This window comes from Martes martes (genome assembly GCF_963455335.1).
Source record: "Martes martes genome assembly, chromosome: 18".
Lineage (NCBI taxonomy): Eukaryota > Metazoa > Chordata > Mammalia > Carnivora > Mustelidae > Martes > Martes martes.
Window position 1 is genome coordinate 20,881,106 of NC_137906.1, and position 24,326 is coordinate 20,905,431.

Genomic DNA, 24,326 nt, shown 5'->3' on the forward strand with positions numbered 1-24,326 from the left:
GGGAATGAGGATTTGAACCCACGCAGTCTGGCCATGGCAGAGCCCCACGGAGGGGTGGTGAAGAGCCCAGGGTAACATAGTCACAGCCCCAGAGCTAGGAGCTGCAGGCTCCCTTCCAGCCGGAGGAAAAGCAATGACACCTGACTCTTAGCCAGCTGGGGGCGGAGCAGAGGCGGAGCTAGGGAGACCCAGGTGGCTTCTGAAAACCCAAGGAGAGGCGGCAGAGTGGCCTGGAGCAGCATGCAGCAGAGCTGGGGGCCAGCACTGCTCATCCTGGCAGCAGTGGTCCTCGTGGAGGGTGAGCCACCGCGGGTGAGCGGGGAGGAGAGTGGTGTGGTGGGCCGCCCGCTGTCCCAGCAGGCTTGCAGCTTGGGATGTGTGAGGGCGTAAGCCCGTGGGGCGACAGTTGGCCGGTGCTGGTGTAACCATGTCTGCCTGTGGAGCAGGCCACCTGTGTCAGAACAGGTGGGATTTTCCTGGGCCAGATGACAGTCCGTGTCTGCTGTCGCTGTGCCTGTGTATGTACCCTGCGCCCCTCTCTGCCTCTCTACTTCTCTACTTCCAGAATGACCTTCGGCAGGTTCTGGGAGCCCTTTGGCTCTGTGTCCTCATCTCTCTGTCCCATCTCTCCTGGCCTCTCCTGGCCCAGATGCCGATGTGCCTGTGATGGGAAAGAGGCAGGGCAGGGGATCTTTTGGTAGAGTTTCTGGCAGATTCTGGAAAGGTGGGGGACTCTGAGTCGTCAGAACAGGGGTGGGGTGAGTCTCCATCTCCTGGAGCCCTCCCCAACTTGGACATGACGTCGGCCTCTAATCCTTCCTCTTAGGCATCACGGCTGAGGGCACAATTAAGCTAATGCTCTCCACATACGCAGGCCGCCTCCCTGACTCAGTGGCGGGGGCTGGAGTTGGGGGTTCTGAAGCCTGGAGGAGGGCTGGACGGGTCCCAGGCTGAACCCTGGCCCTCCTTCACAGGCTTAGGAGTGCTGAGCACAGCTGAAGGAGGAGAATTAATTACTGAGTGTACACTCTGAATAGGTTCCAATAAAAGCTGTTTCTTGACCTCATATATTTTCATTCTGGGAGAGGCTGGTAAGGCAGCCACACAGTCATAGGCAAGAACCCAGGGCCAGTCCCCCAAAACGTCTGCCTTCCGCCGAGGCTGGGCCAGGCCAGTAAGGTTCCCTCAAGTCTCACGCGTGTCTCTCTTCCCAGGTCTTCAAGCTGCTCAGCCGGGTAAGCTCTGGGGACACGGGCTCAGGCCTGTGGGGAGGGCAGGACAGGGTCCTTCTGTCAGTCTGACCTACCCCCCCTTTACAGTTTGTGGGCAGCGTGGCCCTGGCCCCCCCGAGCCTCAGGAGGGCATCACAGTACCCGGCGAGTGGCCATGGCAAGCGAGTGTGAGGCGGCGGGGGGTCCACCTCTGCAGCGGGTCCCTGGTGGCAGATACCTGGGTCCTCACTGCTGCTCACTGCTTTGAAAAGTGAGTCCTGGCTGGGGTCAAGCAGAGTTTCTGGCTTTTGGGGGACGTGGGTGCTATGTCCCCAAACTCCCTAAAACTGACCCACACTGTGCCCCTAGAGTAACACGGTACCATGTCCTGAGAACGGGCCACGTGCTAGCCACACATTATCAAGTTAATCCGAACCTTTCGTGGTGGAAGCCTTGTAAGCGAGCAAATGGAGGTTGGGCAAGGGAAGGACCTGGCTTAAGGCTCCGGGCTGACTTCTGTCCATCCTTTACCTACCCGTGGTGTCTCTCATGGTATCACTGTCCCCTCTTGTGTTCAGTGCCCCAGCTTTATCCCTCCCCTTCCAGGGCAGCAATGACAGAACTGAACTCCTGGTCAGTTGTCCTGGGTTCTCTGCAACGTGAGGGGCTGAGCGCAGGGGCTGAGGCGGTGGGGGTGACAGCTCTGCAGCTGCCAAGGGCCTATAACCACTACAGCCAGGGCTCAGATCTGGCCCTGCTGCGGCTCGCCCAGCCCACAGCCCGCACACCCCTCTGCCTGCCCCAGCCCACCCATCGCTTTCCTTTCGGGACCTCCTGCTGGGCCACAGGCTGGGATCAGGACACCAATGGTGGTAAGTGCTGGCCCAGCCTAAAGCCCAGAGAGGCACTACGCTTGCCCAGGGTCACACAGCCTCAGCTGCCAACTGTCCCTCTGCTCCATCTCCCTTGCTCCCCACCAAGCCCCTTTCTTCTGCCAGTTCCCAGGACTCTGCGGAATCTGCGCCTGCGTCTAATCAGCCGCCCTACCTGTAACTGTCTCTACAACAGGCTGCACCAGCGGCTGCTGGCCAGCCCAGCTCGACATGGGATGCTGTGTGGGGGTGCCCAGCCTGGGGTGCAGGGGCCCTGTCAGGTCTGATGGGGGAGATGAGGGAGGGGAACAGAAGGGGAGGGGGCCTAGCCCCAGGAGCGGTACTCAGTCCCTAGGGACAGGTGGACGTGCCACTGTTAGAGGGGGTCTGCCTGTGGCTGGGGCTCAAGTGTCCACCCTTGACTCCCTTGCCTGGCTCCAGGGAGATTCTGGGGGCCCCGTGCTGTGCCGTGAGCCTGATGGACACTGGGTTCAGGCTGGAATCATCAGCTTTGCATCAAGCTGTGCCCAAGAAGACACCCCTGTGCTGCTGACCAGCACGGCTGCTCACAGCTCCTGGCTGCGCGCTCGAGCTCAGGGGGCGGCCTTCCTGTCCCAGAACCCGGGGACCCCGGAGATCAGCGACGAGGACAGCTGTGTAGGTATGAGTTGGGGGGGCACTAGGAGTGGGACAGGTGGGGACAACCGGGCCTGACTAAGGGCCTCTGGGCAGCAGATAGAAGCACCGTGAAGCCAGTTTCAGCTCAGAACAGAGAACTGGGACAAGGCATTCACACACTGTCAGGGGCGAATTAGGCGGCTTTTAAAGGGCCCTTTTAGCCCTTAAGAGAGGAACAGCCCTACTGAGGGCTGAGAGGCATACACACCTAAGAACTCTGCATTTAGAGCTTAGGTAAGAAGAGGGATCTGAGGTCTAATTGAAGGTTGTGGGGGTAAGCTGCAAGTTTCCAAGCAGAGACCCAGGGAGATGGGACAGGGCAGGGCTCCCACTCAAAATTCTAGTCATGGCCCTGGGATGCCAGGCTGACTAACATGCAAAAGAGTTCCTAGGGCAGAAGCTGTGTCTTGATGCTAAGAGAAGTACTAGTGAGCCAGGAATTCTGGGGCCAGTCCAAGCCCTGAGGGGTGCAGACAGATGGGGTGGGAGTATGAAGAGCCGGGCCACTCCCATGAGGCTAGACCATCGGGGTTTAAAAGCTTGGGCCCTGGCTTTTCAGTCTCAAGTTGGCTACCTGCCTGTGGTTACTGAGTTAGAAAGTCACTTAACCTTGCTGGGACTTGGTTACTTTGGTAACGAGGGTAACAAAATCCAGCTTAAAAGGATATTGCAAGGATCTGATAGTTTGTGGGAAGTGCTTTGCACAGGGCCAGACATGCAGTGAGCACTTAGCAAGAAGGCAGGTGAGGTCATCCCATCTGTTCCAGCCTGTGGATCCTTGAGGAGAGAAGGCCCCCAGGCAGGAGCCCCCTCCCCATGGCCCTGGGATGCCAGGCTGATGCACCAGGGGAAGCTGGCCTGTGGTGGAGCCCTGGTGTCAGAGGAGGTCGTGCTGACTGCTGCCCACTGCTTCATTGGGTGAGCCATGTCTCTCTTGTCTTCATGCCCCCTGCCCTTGCCGGCAGCCCTGCCACCCGTGGCTGTCAATGCTGCCTCTGCTCAGGCGCCAGACCCCAGAAGAATGGAGCATCAGGCTGGGGTCCGGACTAGAGGAGCGGGGCCTGAAGCAACTCATCCTGCATGGGGCGTACACCCACCCAGAGGGGGGCTACGATGTGGCCCTCCTGTTGCTGGCCCAACCCGTGACACTAGGCCCCAGCCTTCGGCCGCTCTGCCTGCCCTATTCTGACCACCATCTGCCTGATGGGGAACGCGGATGGGTCCTGGGGCTGCCCCGCCCAGAAACAGGTACATAGTACAGGCCCACCAGCAGCTCTCCATCCAGCCTAGAGGCTGCTGGGCAGCTGGGTCTTGTCCCCTGCCCTACAGGCACCAGCTCCCCTCAGACAGTGCCTGTGACCCTCTTGGGACCCAGGGCCTGCAGCCGGCTGCGTACAACTCTTGGGAGCGACAGTGTCCCCATTCTGCCAGGCATGGTGTGTTCCAGTGTTGTGGGTGAGCCACCCCACTGCGAGGTAAGCCCCGGTCCCCCAAACCTTACCCCCCAGAGGGCTGACATCTTTATCTTCTAATTCGTGAACGAACCTTGGCCAGGCTTGGCCTCCAGACTTTCCTCTCCCTCGAAATTGGGTCTTTCTGCTGACTAGCTCCCAAATGGCCAGAGCTGCAGCCCCCACAGTTTTCTAGGAAGAAGAGAAAGTCACCCACTGTCCCCTGACCCCTGACAGGGCCTGTCTGGGGCACCACTGGTGCACGAGGTGAGGGGCACATGGTTCCTGGCCGGGCTACACAGCTTTGGAGATGCCTGCCAGGGCCCCGCAAGGCCTGCAGTGTTCGTGGCACTTCCTGCCTATGAGAACTGGGTCAGCAGCTTGGACTGGCAGGTCTACTTTGCTGAGGAGCCAGAGCCCGAGGCCGAGACTGGAAGCTGCTCGGCCAACACGAGTATGTGGCCCTAGGGACTCTCTGCTGACACTTCTCTCTCTAGACGCGTGCTCTCTCAAGCCGGGGAAAGATCAGTTCTGGCCCACCTCAAGCTGCCCTGAGTGGGGTCATGGGCAAAACACTGGTTCTTCATCACTGTGCCTTGGAGCAGGCCTCCCAACTTCTTCAAACCTCCGTTTTCTTATCTGTCATGGGGCTTAAATAGTACCTTCCAGGGAGGAAGGGAGAGTATTGAGGATGAGGTCAACCCTACCCTCCTTCCTCTTTCCGACAGGCAAACCAGCTGGCTGTTGACAGGTGGCTCTGGGATGCTGCTGCAGACACAGTCAGACAATTCCTGAGTCACCACCCATGTCCCTCTCCTGCAGCCCCAGTGGGCTCAGAGTTGGAGCTCTCCTGGATCGGCAGCTGCCCTCACTCCCAACCCTGCAGGACAGGGAGATGTCGCCTGTGGGATGCTCCCCAACACACCCAGCTCTGCTGTCCGACGGCAGGCGTCCCCAGCCTTCCCTATTCTTCAGACCCAGATAGGATCACACCAGCCACTTACTTTGAAAATTTGGTTTTTTTTGGGGGGGGGGGGAGCAATTTTCCTTTTTTTTTTTTTTTCTAAACTTAAATAAATTGTTACAAAATAGACTTTAGAAAATAAGTTACAAATTGTAGCAAAAGGCTCCCCTTCCACAGGCAACATTCCCACCTGTGGCTCTCCGATTCTGCCTCTCCCTGGCGTTGGAATCTGGCTGGTGACGGTGGCCCCAATTTGTGGCAGAGCGCAGCACCGGGTTTCTTGCAGGGCTCGTCATAGGGAAGAGCATAGTGACCAAGGCTGGGAAAAGGAGGGTCTTCAAGGAGAGGGACATGAGGAAAACCTTACCCCCTCCTTGGGCAAGAAGCCAGATCCGGGTCCTCTGCACAGTGGGAGAGGAGAATGAGAGATGAGGATGCCTAACTACTCCTGAGCAAAACATGGAGATCAAGCCTTTCCCTGCAACCCGCCCCCCCACCCCGCCCGTATTCTGATCTTTGGAGACTTGGAGTTTAGAGGGAGAAGCTGAGGTCTGCAGGCCACTGGGGTGAAGGATCCAGAAGTGAGGTCGTGGGGGTGGGAGGAGGGGGCAATGACAAGTCCCCTCTCCCCGCCGCTGGTGCCTTTGGGGCTCCTAGGGAGAAAGAGAGGAGGTCACTGAGGGCAGCAAACCGCACACAGCTTGCACCCCGTTCCCAAGCCCTGCAGGCCATCCTGCCGCCACCGCACCCACCGCCCCCCCACCCCCGCCGTGGCCCCAGAGGCCTGCATGAGGAACTCCCAATTATTTTTCCAGGCCTGATTAACTGGCTTCTCGCTCATTCCCTTGAGGTCACAAGAAATCTTTTATCCTGAAAGCCATCTCGTCAGCTCTCTCAGAGGACTCTCACCCACCATCCCCTCCCTCCTTGACAACCTCTGGTCAAGGACTTGCCATCTTAGGGACACCCACCCTCGGTGGCCACTAAATGGAATGGGTCCTGGGAGAAGGCCTAGAGATCTCGAGGGGGAGGCTGAAGGCGTGAGCCCAGGACTCAGAAACAGGCTGAGGAAACAGGCTGCCCCACTCCCCCGCAGGTTCATCCTCCAGCTGGGCTGGGTGGGGTGACTTTTCCATGGAGATTCCCCTGATAGAGGATGGGAGATAGGGACTAATGACTGGTGTTACTACAGCTGGGCCTGGCTTCAAAGAAACAATTATCTGTGACTCAGTCCTCCAGTTAAAGGTGTGTTGGCAGGAACGGGGGTATTCGGGTAGAAAGAGTGGTTTGGTTGGCTCCTAAAAAGGAGATGCACAGCAGAGAGAAGAAAGGGTTCGATGAGGGGAAGATGAGACATGGGGCAGCATCACTAGCAAAGGACCAAAGGTCTAGATTCCAAGAAAAGAGGAGGACAAGATGCAGGGAAGAGGGACAGGGAGCTGGGGGCCAACCAGTGGCCTGGTTTCCCTGGCCAAGTCAGCACAAAAGCCACAGAGCCATCTAGTCTGGGGGTGGCTCCCACGCCCTTCCTCACTCTCCTGCTCCCTGTCTCAAGGAAAGAGCACTGCCTAGACCATTTTTTTCTCTGGAAATCATTCCTTTTCTGGCTAGATCGGGGGAGCAGCCAGATGTAATAGGTGCCTCCCTTCCCCAAATAAAAAGCCCCTTCCTCTTTGGCTCAGCAGCTGCCCATGCCCCTACCCCACCCCACCATCCCACACACCATGCTGTTGACCTCACCCAGGGTTTCAATCTCAGCCCTCACAAGGCAGCATCCTCAAACTATGTTTCCTCCATATTGAAGCTCCCCCCACCCGCCTCACACCTCCTGGAAGCCGTATGACCCTCTCCTCTCATTCCGTGCCCCACCCCCGACTCTGTGCCCACCTCCTCTGGAACCTGTCCATCCTCTGCCCAAGCCATTCATGCCCTCGTACCAGAGCTGGCCACCGTCCATTCCTCCTGGTGCTGCTGCTGGTGCTGCTGGAAGCTGATTCGGCGGCGGAAGTGGCGGGGACAATGAGGGCAGGTGAAGGGCCCCTCCCGAGGCGCATGGACCCGCCCGTGACCCTCCAGCCGGGCAGCTGTCCGGAAGGCCTTGCCACAGATGCTGCAGCGGTGGCGCTTGGGGTCCGTGTGGGTCCTTCCGTGGTTCTTAAGGGACAGCAGGTTGGGTAGAAGTTTGGGGCAGAGGGAGCAGGGGTAAAGTCCAGTGGTGTGGGCCTTTTGGTGGTTCAGCAGGCTCCCAGCGTGGCGATAGGACCGCCCACACTGGGCACAGCGGAAGGGCCGTTCCTCCTCTTCAGCCACTGTGGACTTTACTCCTTGCCCCTCATTAGCTCTCCCAGCATCCTCTCCTGGGACCCTGGGGGTTTCTGATGGGGACTTCTGGATTTCCCCTTGGCCAGGGGTATCTACCTCATCCTCCACAGTCCCACCTTCAGGACCTGTGGCCTCCTGTATCTGGGGTAGCATCTGACTGAGGCCGCTGGCATGCGTGTGCAGGTGACTGGCTAGTTCGTGATGGGACTGAAAGGCCTTGTCACAGTCAGAGCAGGCAAAGGTCTGGGCAGCTATGTGGTTGTGGCTGTGGCTCTTAGTGGCCACAGGATTCGCAAACTCCTCAGGGCAGGGCAGGCAATGGTGGCAGTCCATCTCAGGGGTGCTGAGGCGGTTCAAAGGGCCTTCCGACGGGCAGTACGTCTCGCCACAACGGGTGCAGGAAAAGGGGCGACTCTCTGGCTGGACCTGAAGTCGGCTGTCTCCACTGTCCCAGCTATCCACAGGACTCACACTGGGTCCATTGGGCTGGGTGTTGCCATGACAAGGACTCTTGGGGGTACTGTCCTCCGACCGATCTGCTGGTGTGGTCAGTACATGACCCTGAGGAACCCAATCTCCACCATGATTCACTGGTCCCCCCTCTCCTTGCCTCCCTTCTGCCTTCCCCACATCCCAGAATCCCGGCTCTGCTGCCATGATGGGGCTCCGACTCTGCTGCCCCAGCCTCTTGGCTCCACTCTCCAGCTGGAGAACTGATTCAGGACCATCTGATCTGTCCTCTGGTCCCTGGTCACTGGCCAGGTTCCCCTCATGGCCCTCTGTGTCTCCCGGACCACTTCTGGTCTCCTCTTCGTGCTCCCGCAGGTGCTGCTCCAGAGATGCCCGGCCAGGGAAGCCCCGGCCACACAGCGCACAGCGCACGGCTGCCCGCCGGGACAACCCCGCTCGCCGCCGCCGGCTCTCTGAGTGCAGCCGCTGGTGGTCCTTCAGGGCCATGCTGTTAGAGTAGGTCTTGGGGCACGTGGGGCACCTGTACTGGCCCGTCTCGTGGCTGCGCCGGTGGTTCAGGAGGCTGCCCGCGTGGCGGTAGGTGCGCCCGCACTGCCCGCACCTGAAGGGCCGATCCTCCCGCGGCAGCTTCCGGGCGCCCCCACTCCCGGACCGCTCAGCATGGACCCGCTGGTGGCTGGCCAGCTGCTTCCGCAGGCGGAAGGCTTTCCCGCACTCGCCGCACCGGAAACGCCGGGGGTCGGCGTGGATGCGCCGGTGGTTCTTCAGGGACATGAGGTTCGAGAAGCCTTTGGAGCAGGCCTGGCAGCCAAAGTGGCCGGTCTGGTGGCTCTGGCGGTGATTGATAAGGCTGCCGGCGTGCTTGTACGACCGGCCACACACCTCGCAGCTGAAGGGCCGCTCGGTGCTGGCCTCGGTCTGGCAGCTCTTCTCCGCAGTCTCCAGCCTCGGCTCCGCCTCCTCCCCCTTCCTGGCGGCCTCCTCCCACTCCTCCTCTTTCACACTTGCCGCCTCCTCCAAGGGCTCCACTTTCAGCTCTTCCTGGAACCTTCCCCCATCTGCCTGACCCAGCCCTTCTTCGGCCACGTCCTGAGCCTCGCCGCCACCGGCCTCCGGGACGGGCCCCACGTGGGGCTCAGAGCCCTTGCAGCGCGGGTGGTTCCGCAGGTGGTTCCGGTAGGCGGCCAGGTTCGGGTAGCAGCGGGAGCAGACAGGACAGGTGAAGTCACCAGTCTGGTGGATCTTGCGGTGGTTCACCAGGCTGCCCCCGTGGCGATAGGTCTTGCCGCACTGGTTGCAGCGGAAGGGGCGGGGCTGGGCCTCTGGCGCGCTCTCCTCATCGGGCCTGCAAAGGCTGTCCACAACCATGGCACCGGCTCCCTCTTCAGCCTTTGTGTCCTCGCCCACCCCAGACAGAGAGGTCACCGTGCCCTCAAAGTCACAGTCACCACCTGCAGCCCTTCCCATGGCATCACTGGGCTCTCCTAAGTGGCTGGGAGCTTCATCTACGGTGTTCCCAGAAGTCTGACTTTGGTGATGACGCTCCAGGCTCCCTAGGTCATCATAGGTGTGACCACAGCAGCCACAGATGTGCCCATAACCGGCTCCGTCCAGTGCCTCCACCTCCCGCTGCAGCTGATTCAACAGCTCTGCTTCCGAGAGCTGCAGTGGAGGGCTCTGGGTAGAGGCTGCCCCTGCGGCTCCCTCCTCTTCTCCCTCCTCCTCTGAGCCCTCCGTCAGGCCAGAGGAGTCATGAGCCTGGCGCCGGTGAAGCCTGTAGCCAGCCCGGCCCGGGAAGATCATGCCGCAGAGGCAGCAGAGGAAAGGCTGTGCAGGGGCTGCCTCCCCAGGCCCATGGTTCTGGAAGTGGCTGCGCAGGGCAGGCAGAGAGTCAAACTCCTTTGGGCAGAGGGAGCACTGATAGATGCCCGGCGGGTGGCAGGGCCGGTGGCTCAGCAGGCCAGTGGCATGAGGGAAAGAATGCCCACAGTCAGAACACGTGTGGGAGACCTCAGCCTGCCAGCCAGGGCCAGCTTTGGGAGAGTGGGGAGGGGAGCTGGGCTGGCCAGTGGCTGGTTTCGGGTCTCCATCCAGCCTGGTGAGACCATCACAGAAGCGAGTCCCACCGCTTTCCTCATCGCCCGGGATATCCAAGTTGTCTAGGAAACAGGCCTCCTTCCTTTCCAGCCCTTCCTCAGTATGCCTGCTCTCTTTAGCACCCTGGATATGGGCCTCAGCTTGCTCAAGCACACATCCAGTCCTTTCAGCTTCAGCCTGCAAACAGCCCCCATCACTCTCCAAGTTGCCTTCAGTTCCATTAGGGCCTCCCCCAGAAGGGTCTTGCAGGCAGTCCGGGCCCTCATTTTCCACCAACTCTTGGGCCCAGCTCCCGCCCAACGGGAGTCTGGCCTCTCCGCCGCTGCCAGCACTGCTAGCCCGCCTCCGGTGCTGCCTGCTCCACCGCCCGCTGTGGCGTCGCAAATGGTTCTTCATGGCGGCCATGGTGTGGAAGTGCTTGGCACAGGCCCCACAGCTGAAGTCCCCCGTCTGGTGGGTCTGCCTGTGGTTGATAAGGCTGCCCGAGTGGCGATAGCTCTTTCCACAATCTTTGCAGGCAAACGCCCGAGGAGGGGACACCCTGGTCTCTGTTCTGCTGTCTTCCCCTTCCCCGTGGGTCTGGCTGTGACGTTCGAGGCTCTCAGGGTCTTCAAAGAGCATCCCACACGTGCTACAGATCTGGGGTGCTGTCCTATTTGTTGCTGGTGGGACATCAGCTGCCTCTTCATGTTTGCACCCATGCCCCTGATCTGTATGTGGGGCTGCCTCTGCTGCTTCCACCCGGTCACGAGGGAGCTCTACCTTGAGGTGGCTGGGGGGCCCCTCGGCCCCTGGGCCTGCACTGCGGCGAGCAGCTTTGCAATGTACCCGCACGTGGTTACGCAGGGCCATAAGGTTGGGGTACTTGCGGGGACAGAGTGAGCACTGGTACTCTCCTGTCCGATGGCTGTGGCGGTGGTTCACCAGGCTCCCCCGGTGGCGGTAAGCCCGACCACACTCATCACACTTATAGGGCCGGTGGTCCAGGGTGGTGGTGGGGACCTCTTCCTCTTTGTGGCTGGTATCAGCCATGGGCAGGGGAGCTGCTGGCACCGATGGCTGCCCATCCTCCCCAGCTCCTTGCCGGGGCCTGTGATGAGCCCGCACGTGGTTTTTGAGGGCAGCTGCGTTGAACAGCTGTTTGGAACAGATGGAGCAAGGGTAGACTCCCGTCTGGTGGCTCTTGCGATGGTTGATGAGGCTCCCAGCATGGCGGTAAGTACGGCCACAGTCCCCACAGCGGAAAGGCCGGTACTCCTCTAGGCCACCGTCCTCCAGCTCCCCAGAGGTGCTGAGCTCCCCAGAGCAGTTCAGCATTTGTGTAGTCGGGAGCTGGTCCTGGCTGCTCTCATCTGTGTGCCCGTTGGCGGTGGGCATCCCTTTCTCTTCCCATAGCTGCTCCTGCCTTTCACCCTCATGGGTCTGTTGGTGGTCCAGCAGCTCTCGGGGGAGCCGGAAGGCACGGGGACAGTGGGGACACTGGTAAGGCTGATATTGGGCATGGAGTCGGGAGTGGTTCTTCAGAGCCATGAGGTTAGAGAACTCCTTGAAGCAGATGGCACAAGGGTAGATGCCAAGGGTGTGGCTCTGGCGGTGGTTGGTGAGGCTCCCGGCATGCTTGTAAGTCTTGCCACATTGACTACACTTGTACCGCCGTTCCTCCTCAGGAGGAGGTGACTGAGTGGGCTCCTGGCCCCCTGTGAAGTTCACTACTGATTCAGCTAAATACTGTTCCAAATTACTAAGGAGACTGCTCGCTGGGGTGGGGAGCGGGGTGGCTCTGGCAGAATTAGTAGTGGGCCCCCAGCTCTCTGCACCCCCCTCAGAATCTGGCTGGCTTTGCCAGCCTTCTCTTTGTCTGGTGGGTAGATCTTCCCAAGTGCTCAGAGCTGCCCTGGGGTCAGGCCCAGACTCACAGCCAGATGTCTCTTCAGCCTGTTTTTTCTGGCTCATCCAGCTTTCCCCAGGGCTGAGCCTCTGGTCCCTAGAGTCAGAGGATGCTGGTTCCCCCTGCAGGTGTGGAATGACTTCCTTGGATCGGGGAGGCCTTCGCCTACGGCGGCCCTCAGGAGCATGAGTCCTCATATGGCTCTTGAGGGCCACGGGATTGGTAAAGTCCTTGCCACAGGTGGTACATGGGTAGAGGCCAGTCTCATGGGTCCGACGGTGGTTGACCAAGCTCCCTGGGTGACGGTAGCCCCGCCCACACTGCTGACAGCGGTAGGGCCGAGGGATGCTGTCTGCCTCCTCACTGTCCTGCTTGGAAGATGGATGGAGCAGCTCTCGGTGCCGGGACAGTTCCGGGAGACTAGGAAAGTGGCGCTGACAGTCAGAGCAGCTGAGTGAGGTGGGCGTGTCCTCCATGAGGCCGTGTGGCAAAAACCTGGAGGTTCAGGAAGACCAGGCAGGTGGCAGCAGCATCCTCCTCTAGTGGCAGGGCAACGGCCTAGGAAGAGGGGGCGGTGGTCAGAAGGCAGGCCTGAGTTAACATTGCCTCGTGGCTCTATAGGCAACAAGCTCATCAGAGCTCACAGAAATGTTCCCCAAGCAATAATGCCCAGGGACCTGCTTTCTGTTAGATCTAATCTGAAAGCACCCATCATTTAAGGCCTCCCTGCAGACAAGCTCCCCAAATATGGAAGCTCCCCTAGGCCTAACTCATCCCTAGAGATATAGATAAGAAAACTAAAGTCTAGAGGGATGCAACCTATCTCTGATCACAGACCTACCTACCTCTATTTATCAGACCAAATCCAAAAAAATCTACTGTCCCTAACCTTCACTGCTGTATAATCCCAAAACAACCAACCAACCTATCTCCTGTGACCTCTGAAAAGGAAACCTGAACCTTTTCTAGGACCTTCAGTGTGAGAAGTCCAATCCTCTCTCCTTGACCCCTCAGCTAAACAGAGTAGCCTACAGACACTGAAAAGCAGCCTTTTTCTCCAGTTGACAGCTGAGGACCTGAGAGGTAGGGTCAGAACGGTCTTCAGAGAAAGCACTGGCTTGTTCCCCCAGCTCCCCTATTCCTTTCAGGGTCACAAGCTCTCCTTTCTAAAAGACTCTCTTGGCCACTTCCTTCACCTACTTCCCCTGAGCCCAAATTATCCTGTATCTTGGAAATTCCAACCCATTTCTGGTTGTTTCCCACCCACTACCTTTTTGTTACACCTCATCACTACACCCTTCTCATTTTTTCTCCTATCTCCTCTTGAAATGATGACATCAACGCATGCTAAGTGGGCATTACCATGTGCGGGGCACTGTGCTAAGTAAAGAATATTCGTTGTGTCACTGAATCCTCGAGACACACTGCAGCGCCGTTATCCCAGTTTACACAGGAGCAAACCCAATGACTGGGGCAGTCTTCTTTCCAAAGCCCTTACTCTGTCCACAGCAGGCCTTTATGCTCCTCCAATACCTTGGCCTTCGCTGACTCTGATTCCTCACTCCCATGGGACCCCTATACACACAACTCGTACCTCCGGATCTAAACCCCCTCACAGAACCTGCTCCCCGACTTCTCACCTCACAAAGCCCCTTCGCTCGAGCCCCTTCTCCTGATCAACCACCAATCAGGTCTTCTCGCCTCACTCATCTCCTCGGCCAATTTCCTCTCGGGACCCCTACCTCGCTCGCGTGGCCCCTTTTTCGTTCCCGCCGCGGGTGAGTCCGTTGGGGACCGCGAACGGGAGCGCGCCTGCGCACTGGGACCCTCACCCTAACTGCAGCCGCGCGCCCCAAGGGGTGGCTGTGGGGGGCTCTCGCGCTCCCACACACGCACACTTCGCCAGGGCTCCTGAGAGGCGGGAAAGGAGGGAAAGAAGGAAAGGAGAAAAGGGAGAGGGAAAGAGGTAGAGGAAAGAGGGCGCAGCTGGCCGGAGCCAGAGTCTACCCTCAGCTCCGCGGACACTTCCTATTGTTACTAGGAAACAGGAAGTGTCCTAGCCGCAAAAGGTTCCCCTCGAAACCTCTGCCTCGAGAACACTTCCCGCGCCGCCTCCAAGACAGCAGTTCTACACAGACACACTTCCGGGGTTGAGGGAGAGGTTGCGGAAGCGCGACTCTGACCCCGCCCAGGAGGGTCAAAGCGGTAGGTAGTTTTGCACCAGCATTAGCCACACTTCCGGCAAGAGCTGCGAAAATTGTTCCGGTGCATACTGGACGAAAGCAGAAGAGTTAAAAAAAAAAAAAAAAAAAGCGTTCTGCTGCTCTGGCCTCGATACTTCAGCGACACTATTCGTGGGATTCCCTGAGAAACTTCGCAGGGCAAATGGAGGGAATCTCGTTCACTCCGTGATACTGAGAGAAATTTGGTAGAATAGAAGCGGATTGGGGTACTACAAATCTTGCCATGACCCTTCTCTCCTCCCGCCTTCCAGTTCTTGGTGATCTGTCCCCAAGCTAGTAGTAGCCCGGTATATACCGTAAACCTGTCTGGCGTCCCCTGTCATTAGCACCCAAAGAGAACCCTTGCAAGATGTTTCTCCGCCACCTTCGCCTGCAGTGCTCGGATAAACTTTGCCTTCCTCCCGGGCGCGGAAAGCTCCCACCCACTTCCGCTTGCCGGCCCCGCCTCCCCCTCCCCCCCGCTGGGTCCTAGCGCCGGCCCCTCCCTGGCAGTGTCCCGGACTCCATCGGCGAGAGCAGCTGCCGCTGACGCCACGGACCCAACCCAAGTTCGCGGAGGTAGGAAATGCCGGCGGGAAGCCGCGGGGACCCCCGGGCCGCCCCAGCGCGGACGCAGTCCGAGAGGCCTCAGTTTCCCGCGGGTGCAGAGGGCGGATGGGGTTGGCCTGGCGCGAGCAGCGCGGGCGGGGCAGGAGGAGTGCAGCCCCGGGAGGGCGCCGGCGGGCTCCGGCCCAGCGGGTCCTAGAACCCGCCGGCTGTCCCCGCGGGCCGGCTGCTGCGGACTCCTGGGCTCGGCCGGCGCGGCTGCCCGCCTCGTACGGTGCGGGCCTTGGGGGTCCTAGAGCCCGCCATGTTGCGGGCTTTTGTCCCAGGCGCGCGGCCCGCCTAACAGGGTCCCCGGCGCCTGCGGCACCCCTCCCCGGCCGAGGTCCTGGTCGCCCCTCCCGCGGTCCTAGAGAACGCCATCTTGCAGGCCTTTGTCCGGCGTCCGGCCCTTCGCCCATTCATTTGTTCATTCTCTCGTTCTTCGTTCACTCCTTCTTGACTCATTCTCCGAGGCCACGTTTTCCCAGCCTTCCGAGACGAGTCAGCCCAGGGCTCTGCCCTGCGGGGTTGTCTGGTGGGGGCGCCGACGTGTAGATAGTTGCTGGGAGCGGGAGGCACAAGGTTTCTGCACTTCTAGGCCCCTTCTGAGCGCTTCTCCTAGGCCCGAAAGCCCTTCAAACTCCCACGTACCTCAGAGACCCCATTTTACTGTTGAGAAAACTGAGGCCCAGAGCGCCGTGGCGTCCCTACCTCTACTGCCTATTCAGTATTCTTGAGGGCACCGAGGAAGCGGGTATTTGAAGGATGCAAGAGTTTTTTTCCATCGGAGAAGGCAAGCAAGGGCTCCCGAGGCAGAGAGAACTGCAAGCGGAGATGCATTTAGGTGAGAAAGTTGGAGAATTGAGCCTGGGGCTTAGTTTGCTCTTGGGAGGGGGACACTGCCGCTGGAGCTGAGGCTGAAAAAGTAGGTTAGGATTAGGTTGTGAACTGACTCGCTTGGAGGCCTAGGAGATGATTAGCCCTCACTTCTGCACAGTTTATAGTTCCCCATTCACTATCTCATCAGGTCTCATGGTCTGTGAGGCCTTACTGATGTCTCCTTGTTTACACATGGGGAGACCAAGGTGCAGAGGCGATAAAAACTGATTCCTTTTTTACCTCATCCCTGCTGGCAGGTTCCTAGCCTAAGCTGTCTGGGAATTAAATCAATGCCTCTCTGGCATTTACAGCCTGTTCAGGCAGCAGGCCTGCATCTCCCTCCTAAACCAGTAGTGAAGCAAAGACAAGCCTCCCTCACCAGAGCAGTGAACACACTGTGGGATACTGGGTGGTATTTGGACGTTGTGAACTTGGAAAGGCAGAGAAGTTCAGTTAATAAATAGTTGTTGACAGATAGTCTCACAAACCCCCAGTATGGGGGAGGCAATAGACCTGGGTTTGAATTCTGTCTCAGAGGTTGATTCATTCACTTTGTTTTGGGGCATCAGCCACAGTTCTAGATGTACAGGATACCCAAAAAAAAAAAAAAAAATTAATAAATAATGGTTCCTGGCTCTTTGCCAGCCTAGACTCTGGTGCTGGAGACAGAGACAGAGGATTAATAATCCAGCCATAAAATGTGCAAGTGCAACATAAAATGTGTAAGCAACAATCAGCACAGAAAGCAAAAGTTTTTTGTTTTCTGGATTTTTTAAAAGATTTTATTTATTTATTTGAGAGAGAGAGACAGAGCACAAGCAAGGGAGGGGCAGAGAGAGACGAAGAAGCCGGCTCCCCACTGAGGAGAGAGCCCAATGCAGGGCTCAATCCCAGGACCCTGGGATCATGACCTGAGCCGAAGGCAGGTGCGAGCCACCCAGGCACCCCAGAAAGCAGAAGTTTGAGAGCCAGACCATTTGGCTTTGAATATTAGCTGTGGCCACAAGTTCATATCTGTTTCCCTCAGTATCCTTGTCTGTAAAATGGGGGAAATAATACTGTTTAACTTAGTCTGTTCACGCTAAGCATAACAACAACAACAAAAAAAAACCCACACAGACTGAAGGGGCTTAAACAACAGAAATTTATTTCTTACAGTTCTGGAGGCTGGGAAGTCCAAGATCAAGATGCTGGTCAATTCACTTCCTGGTGAGGACCCTTTTCCTGGCCTGTGGATGTCCTCCCTCTGGTTATAGCCTCACAGGGCCTTCTCCATGCATGTGCTCATTCATAAATATCATAAGACATTTCTAAGCAGTCGTGAGGCTTAGCCTGAGTAGTACCCACAAAATGCATAGAATGATACCTGGCCAGTGGTAAGCTTGCAAGGAATGTTATCCCAATGACACCATCGGGAAACTGAAGAGGAGGGAATAGTGATTAGCAAGAATACAAAACGGCATTAAGGAAGGTGGTAGTCAGGGAAAGCCTTCTTTGAGGAGGTGACAGGGGACTGAGGGCCAAATGAAATCAAAGCGTTAGCTACACAGTGATCCTTGGGGAACAGTGGTTCTGGCAGAGGGAGCTACTAGTACAAAGGCCGTGAGGTGGGAAGGAATTTAGCTCTTTTTGGAAAAGAAAGGGAGGAGTGGGCGGATGGAGCCTCCTGAGACCGCAAAGAGGAGTGGAAGGTGAAGTAGCCTCCACATGGAAAAGTTACAGGTCTCTGTCCTCGGAGCAGTGGAAAGTCTCCTGATTCGGCTCATAAACCTGAAGTAAATACAGACTGGTAGAGAAAGAACCCAGCCCAGGGGCCTGAAAACTTGGATTGGAGTCTGGGCCTCTTGACAAGCTAGGTGTCCTTGTACAAGTGCTTACGGGGGCCTTCATCTCCATCTCTGAAAGAGAGGCCTGGTAAAAATGCCCCTCTCCTTGAAGCTTTGTGAAGACCTAAGGATGTGTCTTTGGTTCTTAAGTGTTAAGTGTCGGCTGACGTGACCCCAAGAGCGTGTGTCCAAGTCCCATACTCCCTGGATGGTGACTGTCATGCAGGGGGTTCACGGACCTGACTTGGAGAAATACCAGTCTAGGGAGTGGTGGGCGGAAGGTCCTTGGTAAATAATGAAGTGAGGAGCTAATGGTGGGATTTTAGTTTAGTTTTGGTGTTTTTTTTGTTTTGTTTTGTTTTTAGATTTTATTTATTCATTTGAGAGACAGAGTGTTTGAGAGACAGACAGAGAGCATGAGTGGTCAGAGGGGCAGTGGGAAAGGGAGAAACAGGCTGCCCACTGAGCAGGGAGCCCGAAGCAGGGCTGGATCCCAGGACCCCAAGGTAATGACCTGAGCTGAAGGCAGATGCTTAACCAACTGAGCCACCCAGGCACCCCTAATGGTGGGATTTTAGCCTACATGGTCCCCTGCTCTTCGTGGATGGGCTCCTGGTGCAACCAACCTGATGCTTCCCTACCTTTTCCCCCCCCAGGAAGTGCTTTAGGAGGACAGGTGTACACCTCCAGCTATCTGACTTCTGATTCACAGATAGGAACACTGAAGCCCAGAGCTTGGAACCCAGGTAGGGGTCAAACCCTCGGAGAGGGAAACAGACACGTAAAGGGTGCTGGTTTTGGTCTCAAGGCGTTCCACAGGGATGAGAGAGCATGAAGATGTGGCTTGAACTCTGGGTTCTGATCAGCGTAGGGAGGGCCCAGACAACTGATGCAAGAGCCCAGCAACTCAAGGCAAATTAAACACCTCAATTCAAGCCCCAGCTGTGAGTCTAGCTTTGTGACCATGGGCTAGTCACTAAACCTCTTGGAACCTCAGTTCATTTTTTTTGAAATGAGGACAAGCATCTCTAGCTCAGGAAGCTATGAGAGAGTGAACTAAGGTAACATGCTCAGCAAAGTGTCTGGCTCTAAGAAGACTCTTGATAATCGAGGGCAGTTATTCATAGAATTCAACCAACACTGGGAAGTAAGTACTATTATTACCTCCATTTTTCAGATGAGAACATCGAGGTACCATGGCAGGAAGTAAATGGCACAAGGTCATAGCTAGGAAGTGAGTGAGGCAAGATTGGAAGCCAGGCAGTTTGACTTCAGAGATGGGACACTTAGCCACAATGCTACACTGATTGTCTGGGCCTCAGTTTCCTTTTCTGTAAAAAAGGAATATATATAACAGAACACTTCTCACGGTGTTGATGTGAAGTTTGAGTTAATACATGTAAAGAGCTTAGGATACTGCCTTTTACCGAAGCAAGTCCTCAGTAAACAGGAACTATCATTTTTATTTAAGGGAAACTTTATCAGTCAGACTGACCAGAGATGGTCTGGAAAGGAGTTAGTGACTGCCTCATCCAGAGATAGGGAAGAATCCCCTGGAAATTCTAGGGAGAATTCAAGCCACGGGGAAGGTTAGGCCTCGTGCCCTTTAACTCACCTTCCAGCCCCAGCACTTAATGGGAAAAGTGAAGGGGGGGACAAACCAAAACAAGCTGAGATTGGAACAGAGTTGTTTGGGATTGGGGCCAAAAACCATAGGGGAGATGCAGGAAGAGCTTCCTGGGGGAAGTGGGGCTCAAAGAAAGGCTTGGTTGGCTTTGTAATAGCCAGGAAGGACCTGGGAGCTTGCATGGTGTGATGGAAGTCATGAAAAGTTACTGAACAGGGGACAAAGTATGACATGATACCTAATGAAGATTCTGGCTGCCTGTACACATAGCATTTTTTTGTGTCTAGGGGCGGGAGACTGGGGCAGGGCTACTAGGCAGAAAGGTACTGTCTCTAAAGATTCAGCCCATGCCATTTACCCCAAGGGCTCCTGTGGGTCATAACTTGGAAGCCACCAACCCCTGAGGTATACAGATGAGGAAGCAGGCCTAGACAGGAGCACTAGACTCAGGCCTCCTTCTGCCCAGACTAGCTTCTGGACACACCTGGCTCCCACCACTGCCTATAGCAGCATCCTTACCCCCCACACTGGCTGCCCCCAGCAGCTGCTGCCAAGTACTCCCTAAGTGGATCTGCCCATAATCCTCTTCTTTTCATCCCCTTGGGAGGATGAGCTGGTGTTAAGACTAATGCAGCCATTAATCCTATTTCCTCCCAGCCATGATCCCCAGGAGCAGCTGGGTGGAATGAGAAAGAAGGGGCCTTAGCTAGAGCGGGTGCCCCAGGAGGCCAGGCTAAATCAGATATATTGATTATGACTGAGACACATCTAACTGCTAGCAGCTCAAGCTGCCCTGAGGGTAATGAGTTCCCCGTTATGAGAGCTATGGGAACAGGAGCCCAACAGTGATTCCAGACCAGAGGGCGGACCAGGATTCCTGTCTGGGGTGGAGTCCCTTACAGCTGTGCAAAACCAGAATTCTGTGTGAAAAGTTGCTGCCTCTGACTAACCAGAGGGGAAAGACAAAATACATACGCTGGGGACCTATCACTTCAGACAGACGGCGCCAGTCACCAGTTAGCCCACTAGTTCTGCCTTCTTCGGGACCTACCTCTGTCTTGCCTGGGGACTTGGCAGACTCCAGGCGGGGCCCACATCCAGGTAACCTCTGTGTCTGCAGCCCTGCATAGGACCCTGTATCCAGGCACAGGCCTTAGCCGCTGAGCTGAAGAAGGAGGATGGGGAGATGGATGGAACCTGGGCCTTCTGGGAATGCTACAGCCTTTGGAGAAGCTCAGAGGCTGGGGAAAAAAGTACAGGTGGACATTTTGATGACGCCAGCCGGCTCTCTTGGCTCCTCAAAGGTTACCTGGTCCAACTTCTTTCATCAATGAACAGACCAGAGAGGAAACGCCAGTTCAGAGTGTAAGAGCCAGGAATGTTTGGAAGGAGAGATATGACCATCCCTGGTGAGAGAAATGCAGATAAGACAGAGTCCCCCTTTGAGGCCTTAGCAAGGAGAGGCCTTAGAGAACGCCAAAGGGAATGTGGCTTGTGTCTAACTTTGCTTCTTTCCTAGAGGAGCTCCACCCTTTGAAGCCATGGAGGTGGAGTCTGCGGAGGCCAGGTCCCCCGCCCCCGCCCCCGGCTACAAGCGCTCTGGCCGCCGCTACAAGTGCCTGTCCTGTACGAAGACATTTCCAAATGCGCCTAGGGCCGCGCGTCATGCTGCCACACATGGTCCTGTAGACTGTGCAGAAGAGGTGGCGGAAGTGAAGCTGAAGCCAGAGACAGAACCCAAGGCAGAGGATGCTGGCGGGGACAAGGTGTCAGGTGCATCGGCCAAGCCTCGGCCTTATGCATGCCCGCTGTGCCCCAAGGCCTACAAAACAGCACCCGAGCTACGCAGTCATGGTCGCAGCCACACTGGCGAAAAGCCCTTCCCTTGCCCCGAGTGTGGCCGCCGCTTCATGCAGCCCGTGTGCCTGCGCGTGCATCTGGCTTCCCACGCCGGCGAGCTGCCCTTCCGCTGCGCTCACTGCCCCAAGGCCTATGGCGCGCTCTCCAAGCTCAAGATTCACCAGCGTGGTCACACGGGCGAGCGGCCCTACGCTTGCACCGACTGCGGCAAGAGCTTCGCCGACCCTTCTGTGTTCCGCAAGCACCGGCGCACGCACGCGGGCCTGCGGCCCTACGGCTGCGAGCGCTGCGGCAAGGCCTATGCAGAGCTCAAGGACCTACGCAACCACGAGCGGTGAGGGCGTGGTGCCGGGGGTGATTCCGTAGGGGAAGAGCTGGGGAAGAGCCAGCTAGTGGAGTAGAGGTGGGGCAAGGCTGCCCTGTGACCCCTGGGAACAGGGGTAGAGTCTCAAAGAGTGAAGAGAGCCAATGGGAAGGCGAGGGGGCGGGGCTGTGGGGAGAGCCGAGCACTGGGGTGTAGTGGGTACCCCAGCTTGGGTGGGGCGGGGTGGACCGCGCGTTGGGCTGGAAAGGGGGCAGGACTGGAAGTTGTGCCACCCAGAGGATCCCTGGTGGAAGCTGGTAGGTGGGAGTGGAGCCTGGCCTTGGTGTGCAGAGCGGGGTTTTATCTGGGATCTAGACACCCAGCCGGAAGGTTTCCCACTCTGGGGTGCAGCCCTGTGGTCCCAGGGACGTTAGGAGCCCCTACTGTACAGTGCAGACAGGCAGCAGGGCCCAGGTGAAAGGCCTGCCACCTTCATGCCGGGTCCTCCCTGCTCCACAGGTCCCACACCGGTGAGCGCCCCTTTCTCTGCTCAGAGTGTGGGAAGAGCTTCTCCCGCTCATCCTCGCTCACGTGCCACCAGCGCATCCACGCGGCGCAGAAGCCCTATCGCTGTCCAGCCTGTGGCAAGGGCTTCACGCAGCTCAGCTCCTACCAGAGCCACGAGCGCACTCACTCCGGCGAGAAGCCCTTCCTGTGCCCGCGTTGCGGCCGCATGTTCTCCGACCCCTCGAGCTTCCGGCGCCACCAGCGGGCACACGAGGGCGTGAAGCCTTACCGCTGTGAGAAGTGCGGCAAAGACTTCCGGCAGCCCGCAGACCTGGCCATGCACCGGCGGGTGCACACGGGGGACCGGCCGTTCAAGTGCCTGCAGTGTGACAAGACGTTTGTGGCGTCCTGGGACCTCAAGCGCCACGCGTTGGTGCACTCGGGCCAGCGGCCCTTCCGCTGTGAGGAGTGTGGGCGAGCCTTCGCCGAGCGAGCCAGTCTCACTAAGCACAGCCGGGTGCACTCGGGTGAGCGCCCCTTCCACTGTAACGCCTGCGGGAAGTCCTTCGTGGTATCATCCAGCCTGAGGAAGCATGAGCGGACCCATCGAAGTAGCGAAGCCGCAGGGGCGCCCCCACAGCAGGAGCTGGTAGTGGGGCTGGCACTGCCAGTCAGCGTGGCAGGCGAGGGCTCCACTGCCCCCACCGCAGGTGCAGGGCTAGGGGACCCCCCAGCAGGGCTGCTAGGGCTGCCCCCGGAATCAGGTGGTGTGATGGCCACCCAGTGGCAAGTGGTGGGCATGACGGTGGAACATGTGGAGTGCCAAGATGCTGGGGTTGGAGAGGCTCCTGGTCACTTGGGGGGAGCAGGCGAGGTGGGGGGAGAGGAGGTGGACGAGAAGCCACCGCAGTTTGCCTGCCGGGAGTGCAAGGAGACATTCTCCACACTGACGTTGCTGCGGCGGCATGAGCGCTCACACCCGGAGCTCCGGCCCTTTCCCTGCACCCAGTGTGGCAAGAGCTTCTCTGACCGGGCAGGGCTGCGCAAACACAGCCGCACCCACAGTTCTGTGCGCCCCTACACCTGCCCCCACTGCCCCAAGGCCTTCTTGAGTGCCAGTGACCTGCGCAAGCACGAGCGCACCCACCCTGTGCCCATCGGAACCCCCACACCCCTGGAGCCCCTTGTGGCTTTGCTAGGAATGCCTGAAGAGGGACCAGCTTGAGGCCCACACCCCCTCCACCTCACTGCCAGGAGCCCAGACTTCACAGGGTGCCTCCTGAACCTCTCTGCCCCTGCTCTTTAGACTCCAGATTCCTGACTCCCGGGCAGCTAGCTTTCCTTGCCAACAAAGAGTTGGGGGACAATGGAGGCAGGCAGCAGCTGTTGAGAGACACGTGTCCTCTGAGCAACACTCATTAAAGCATTCACTTTGACACTGGGTTGTCTTCTCTTTTGGCTGGGGGAAACGGATTGGGAGTTTGGGCATCAGATAAGGTTCAGTGGAGACCCCTGGACTGATAGATTAGAAACCAGAAGTGTCTTTGGCTGGCTTGTTTCCCAATGTATATTTTCAGAATGTCTTGACAAAGAGTTCCCTGGTCAAGGAAGTACAGGAAATTCCCTGTGCCCTTCTTGGGAATTTTTTGGTGATCAAAAGTGTATTAAAGTCACTGATACAACAATGAACAAATCTACTTATCTTTGTTTAGCCCACTGTTATTTCATCATGGAAACTTTTTGCAGAGTAGTTCCATCCTTTTTTAGATAATCCACTGAGGTCCAAAATTAGTGTATTTCGTATACTGCAATAACAAACTAGAAAACCCACTTAGGGGTTGAAGGGGTTCCATTCATAGTAACAACAAAACCCATAAACTATGAAGGAATGAGCCTCACAAGAAACATGCAAAACACATATGAAGAAAATGGTATCCCTGTTCTGAAGATTGTAACCTCTAAGTGAAAGGAGACATACCAAGTACCTGAATGGAAAGACATTATTAAAACTGTTGATTCTTCACGTGCCTGTGTGGCTCAGTTGGTTAAGCAACTGCCTTCAGCTCAGGTCATGATCCTGAAGTCCCGGGATCAAGTCCCACATCGGGCTCCCAGCTCAACGGGGAGTCTGCTTCTCCTGACGCCCCTTCTCATGCTTTCTCTTGCTTGCTCTCTCTCGAATAAATAAATAAAATCTTTAAAAATATAAAATAAAAATGTTGATTCTTTCTAGTTTAATCCTTAGATTCACTGTCATCCAAAAAGGGTTTTTTTTTGTCATTTTTAAAGATTATGTATTTATTTCAGAGAGGGCGTGTGTGAGTGGGGAGGGGGCAGAGCAGTAGAAGGGAGAGGATCTCCAGCCGACTTCACACTGAGTGTGAAGCCTGACTGGGACTCGATCCTACGACCCTGAAATTGTGACCTGAGCCTAAATCAAGTTGAAGGCTTAACAGATTAAGCCACCACACAGCCCCCCAAAAGGGGCCTGGAAACCCAAATTTTGGAAACTCAAAATTCTACATAATACATTTTTAAGAA

The 24,326-nt window shown here is 57.0% G+C and overlaps 3 protein-coding genes across 3 annotated transcripts; 2 read left to right on the forward strand and 1 right to left on the reverse strand.

The window, feature by feature from the left end:
- Positions 1 to 240: 240 nt before the first annotated feature.
- Positions 241 to 5,323, forward strand: PRSS53 (serine protease 53; the record flags this gene model as incomplete). Its single annotated transcript, XM_080830433.1, has 11 exons — positions 241 to 298; positions 1,215 to 1,235; positions 1,320 to 1,482; positions 1,818 to 2,083; positions 2,210 to 2,364; positions 2,525 to 2,744; positions 3,529 to 3,679; positions 3,765 to 4,009; positions 4,091 to 4,236; positions 4,450 to 4,666; positions 4,941 to 5,323. 11 exons carry the CDS (start codon positions 241 to 243, stop codon positions 4,958 to 4,960), a joined length of 1,662 nt encoding a protein of 553 aa, XP_080686559.1. The 3' UTR covers positions 4,961 to 5,323.
- On the reverse strand, positions 5,215 to 14,573 carry ZNF646 (zinc finger protein 646). The gene is made up of 3 exons (XM_080829900.1): positions 14,493 to 14,573; positions 7,114 to 12,512; positions 5,215 to 5,829 (listed from the first exon to the last, which is right to left on the reverse strand). The coding sequence occupies exons 2-3, from the start codon at positions 12,428 to 12,430 to the stop codon at positions 5,708 to 5,710; spliced, it is 5,439 nt and encodes a 1,812-aa protein (XP_080686026.1). The 5' UTR covers positions 12,431 to 12,512; positions 14,493 to 14,573; the 3' UTR covers positions 5,215 to 5,707.
- Positions 14,574 to 18,143: 3,570 nt separating this feature from the next.
- On the forward strand, positions 18,144 to 23,978 carry ZNF668 (zinc finger protein 668). Its single transcript, XM_080829901.1, has 3 exons — positions 18,144 to 18,233; positions 20,634 to 21,308; positions 21,798 to 23,978. The coding sequence occupies exons 2-3, from the start codon at positions 20,656 to 20,658 to the stop codon at positions 23,008 to 23,010; spliced, it is 1,866 nt and encodes a 621-aa protein (XP_080686027.1). The 5' UTR covers positions 18,144 to 18,233; positions 20,634 to 20,655; the 3' UTR covers positions 23,011 to 23,978.
- The last annotated feature ends 348 nt before the right edge of the window (positions 23,979 to 24,326 follow it).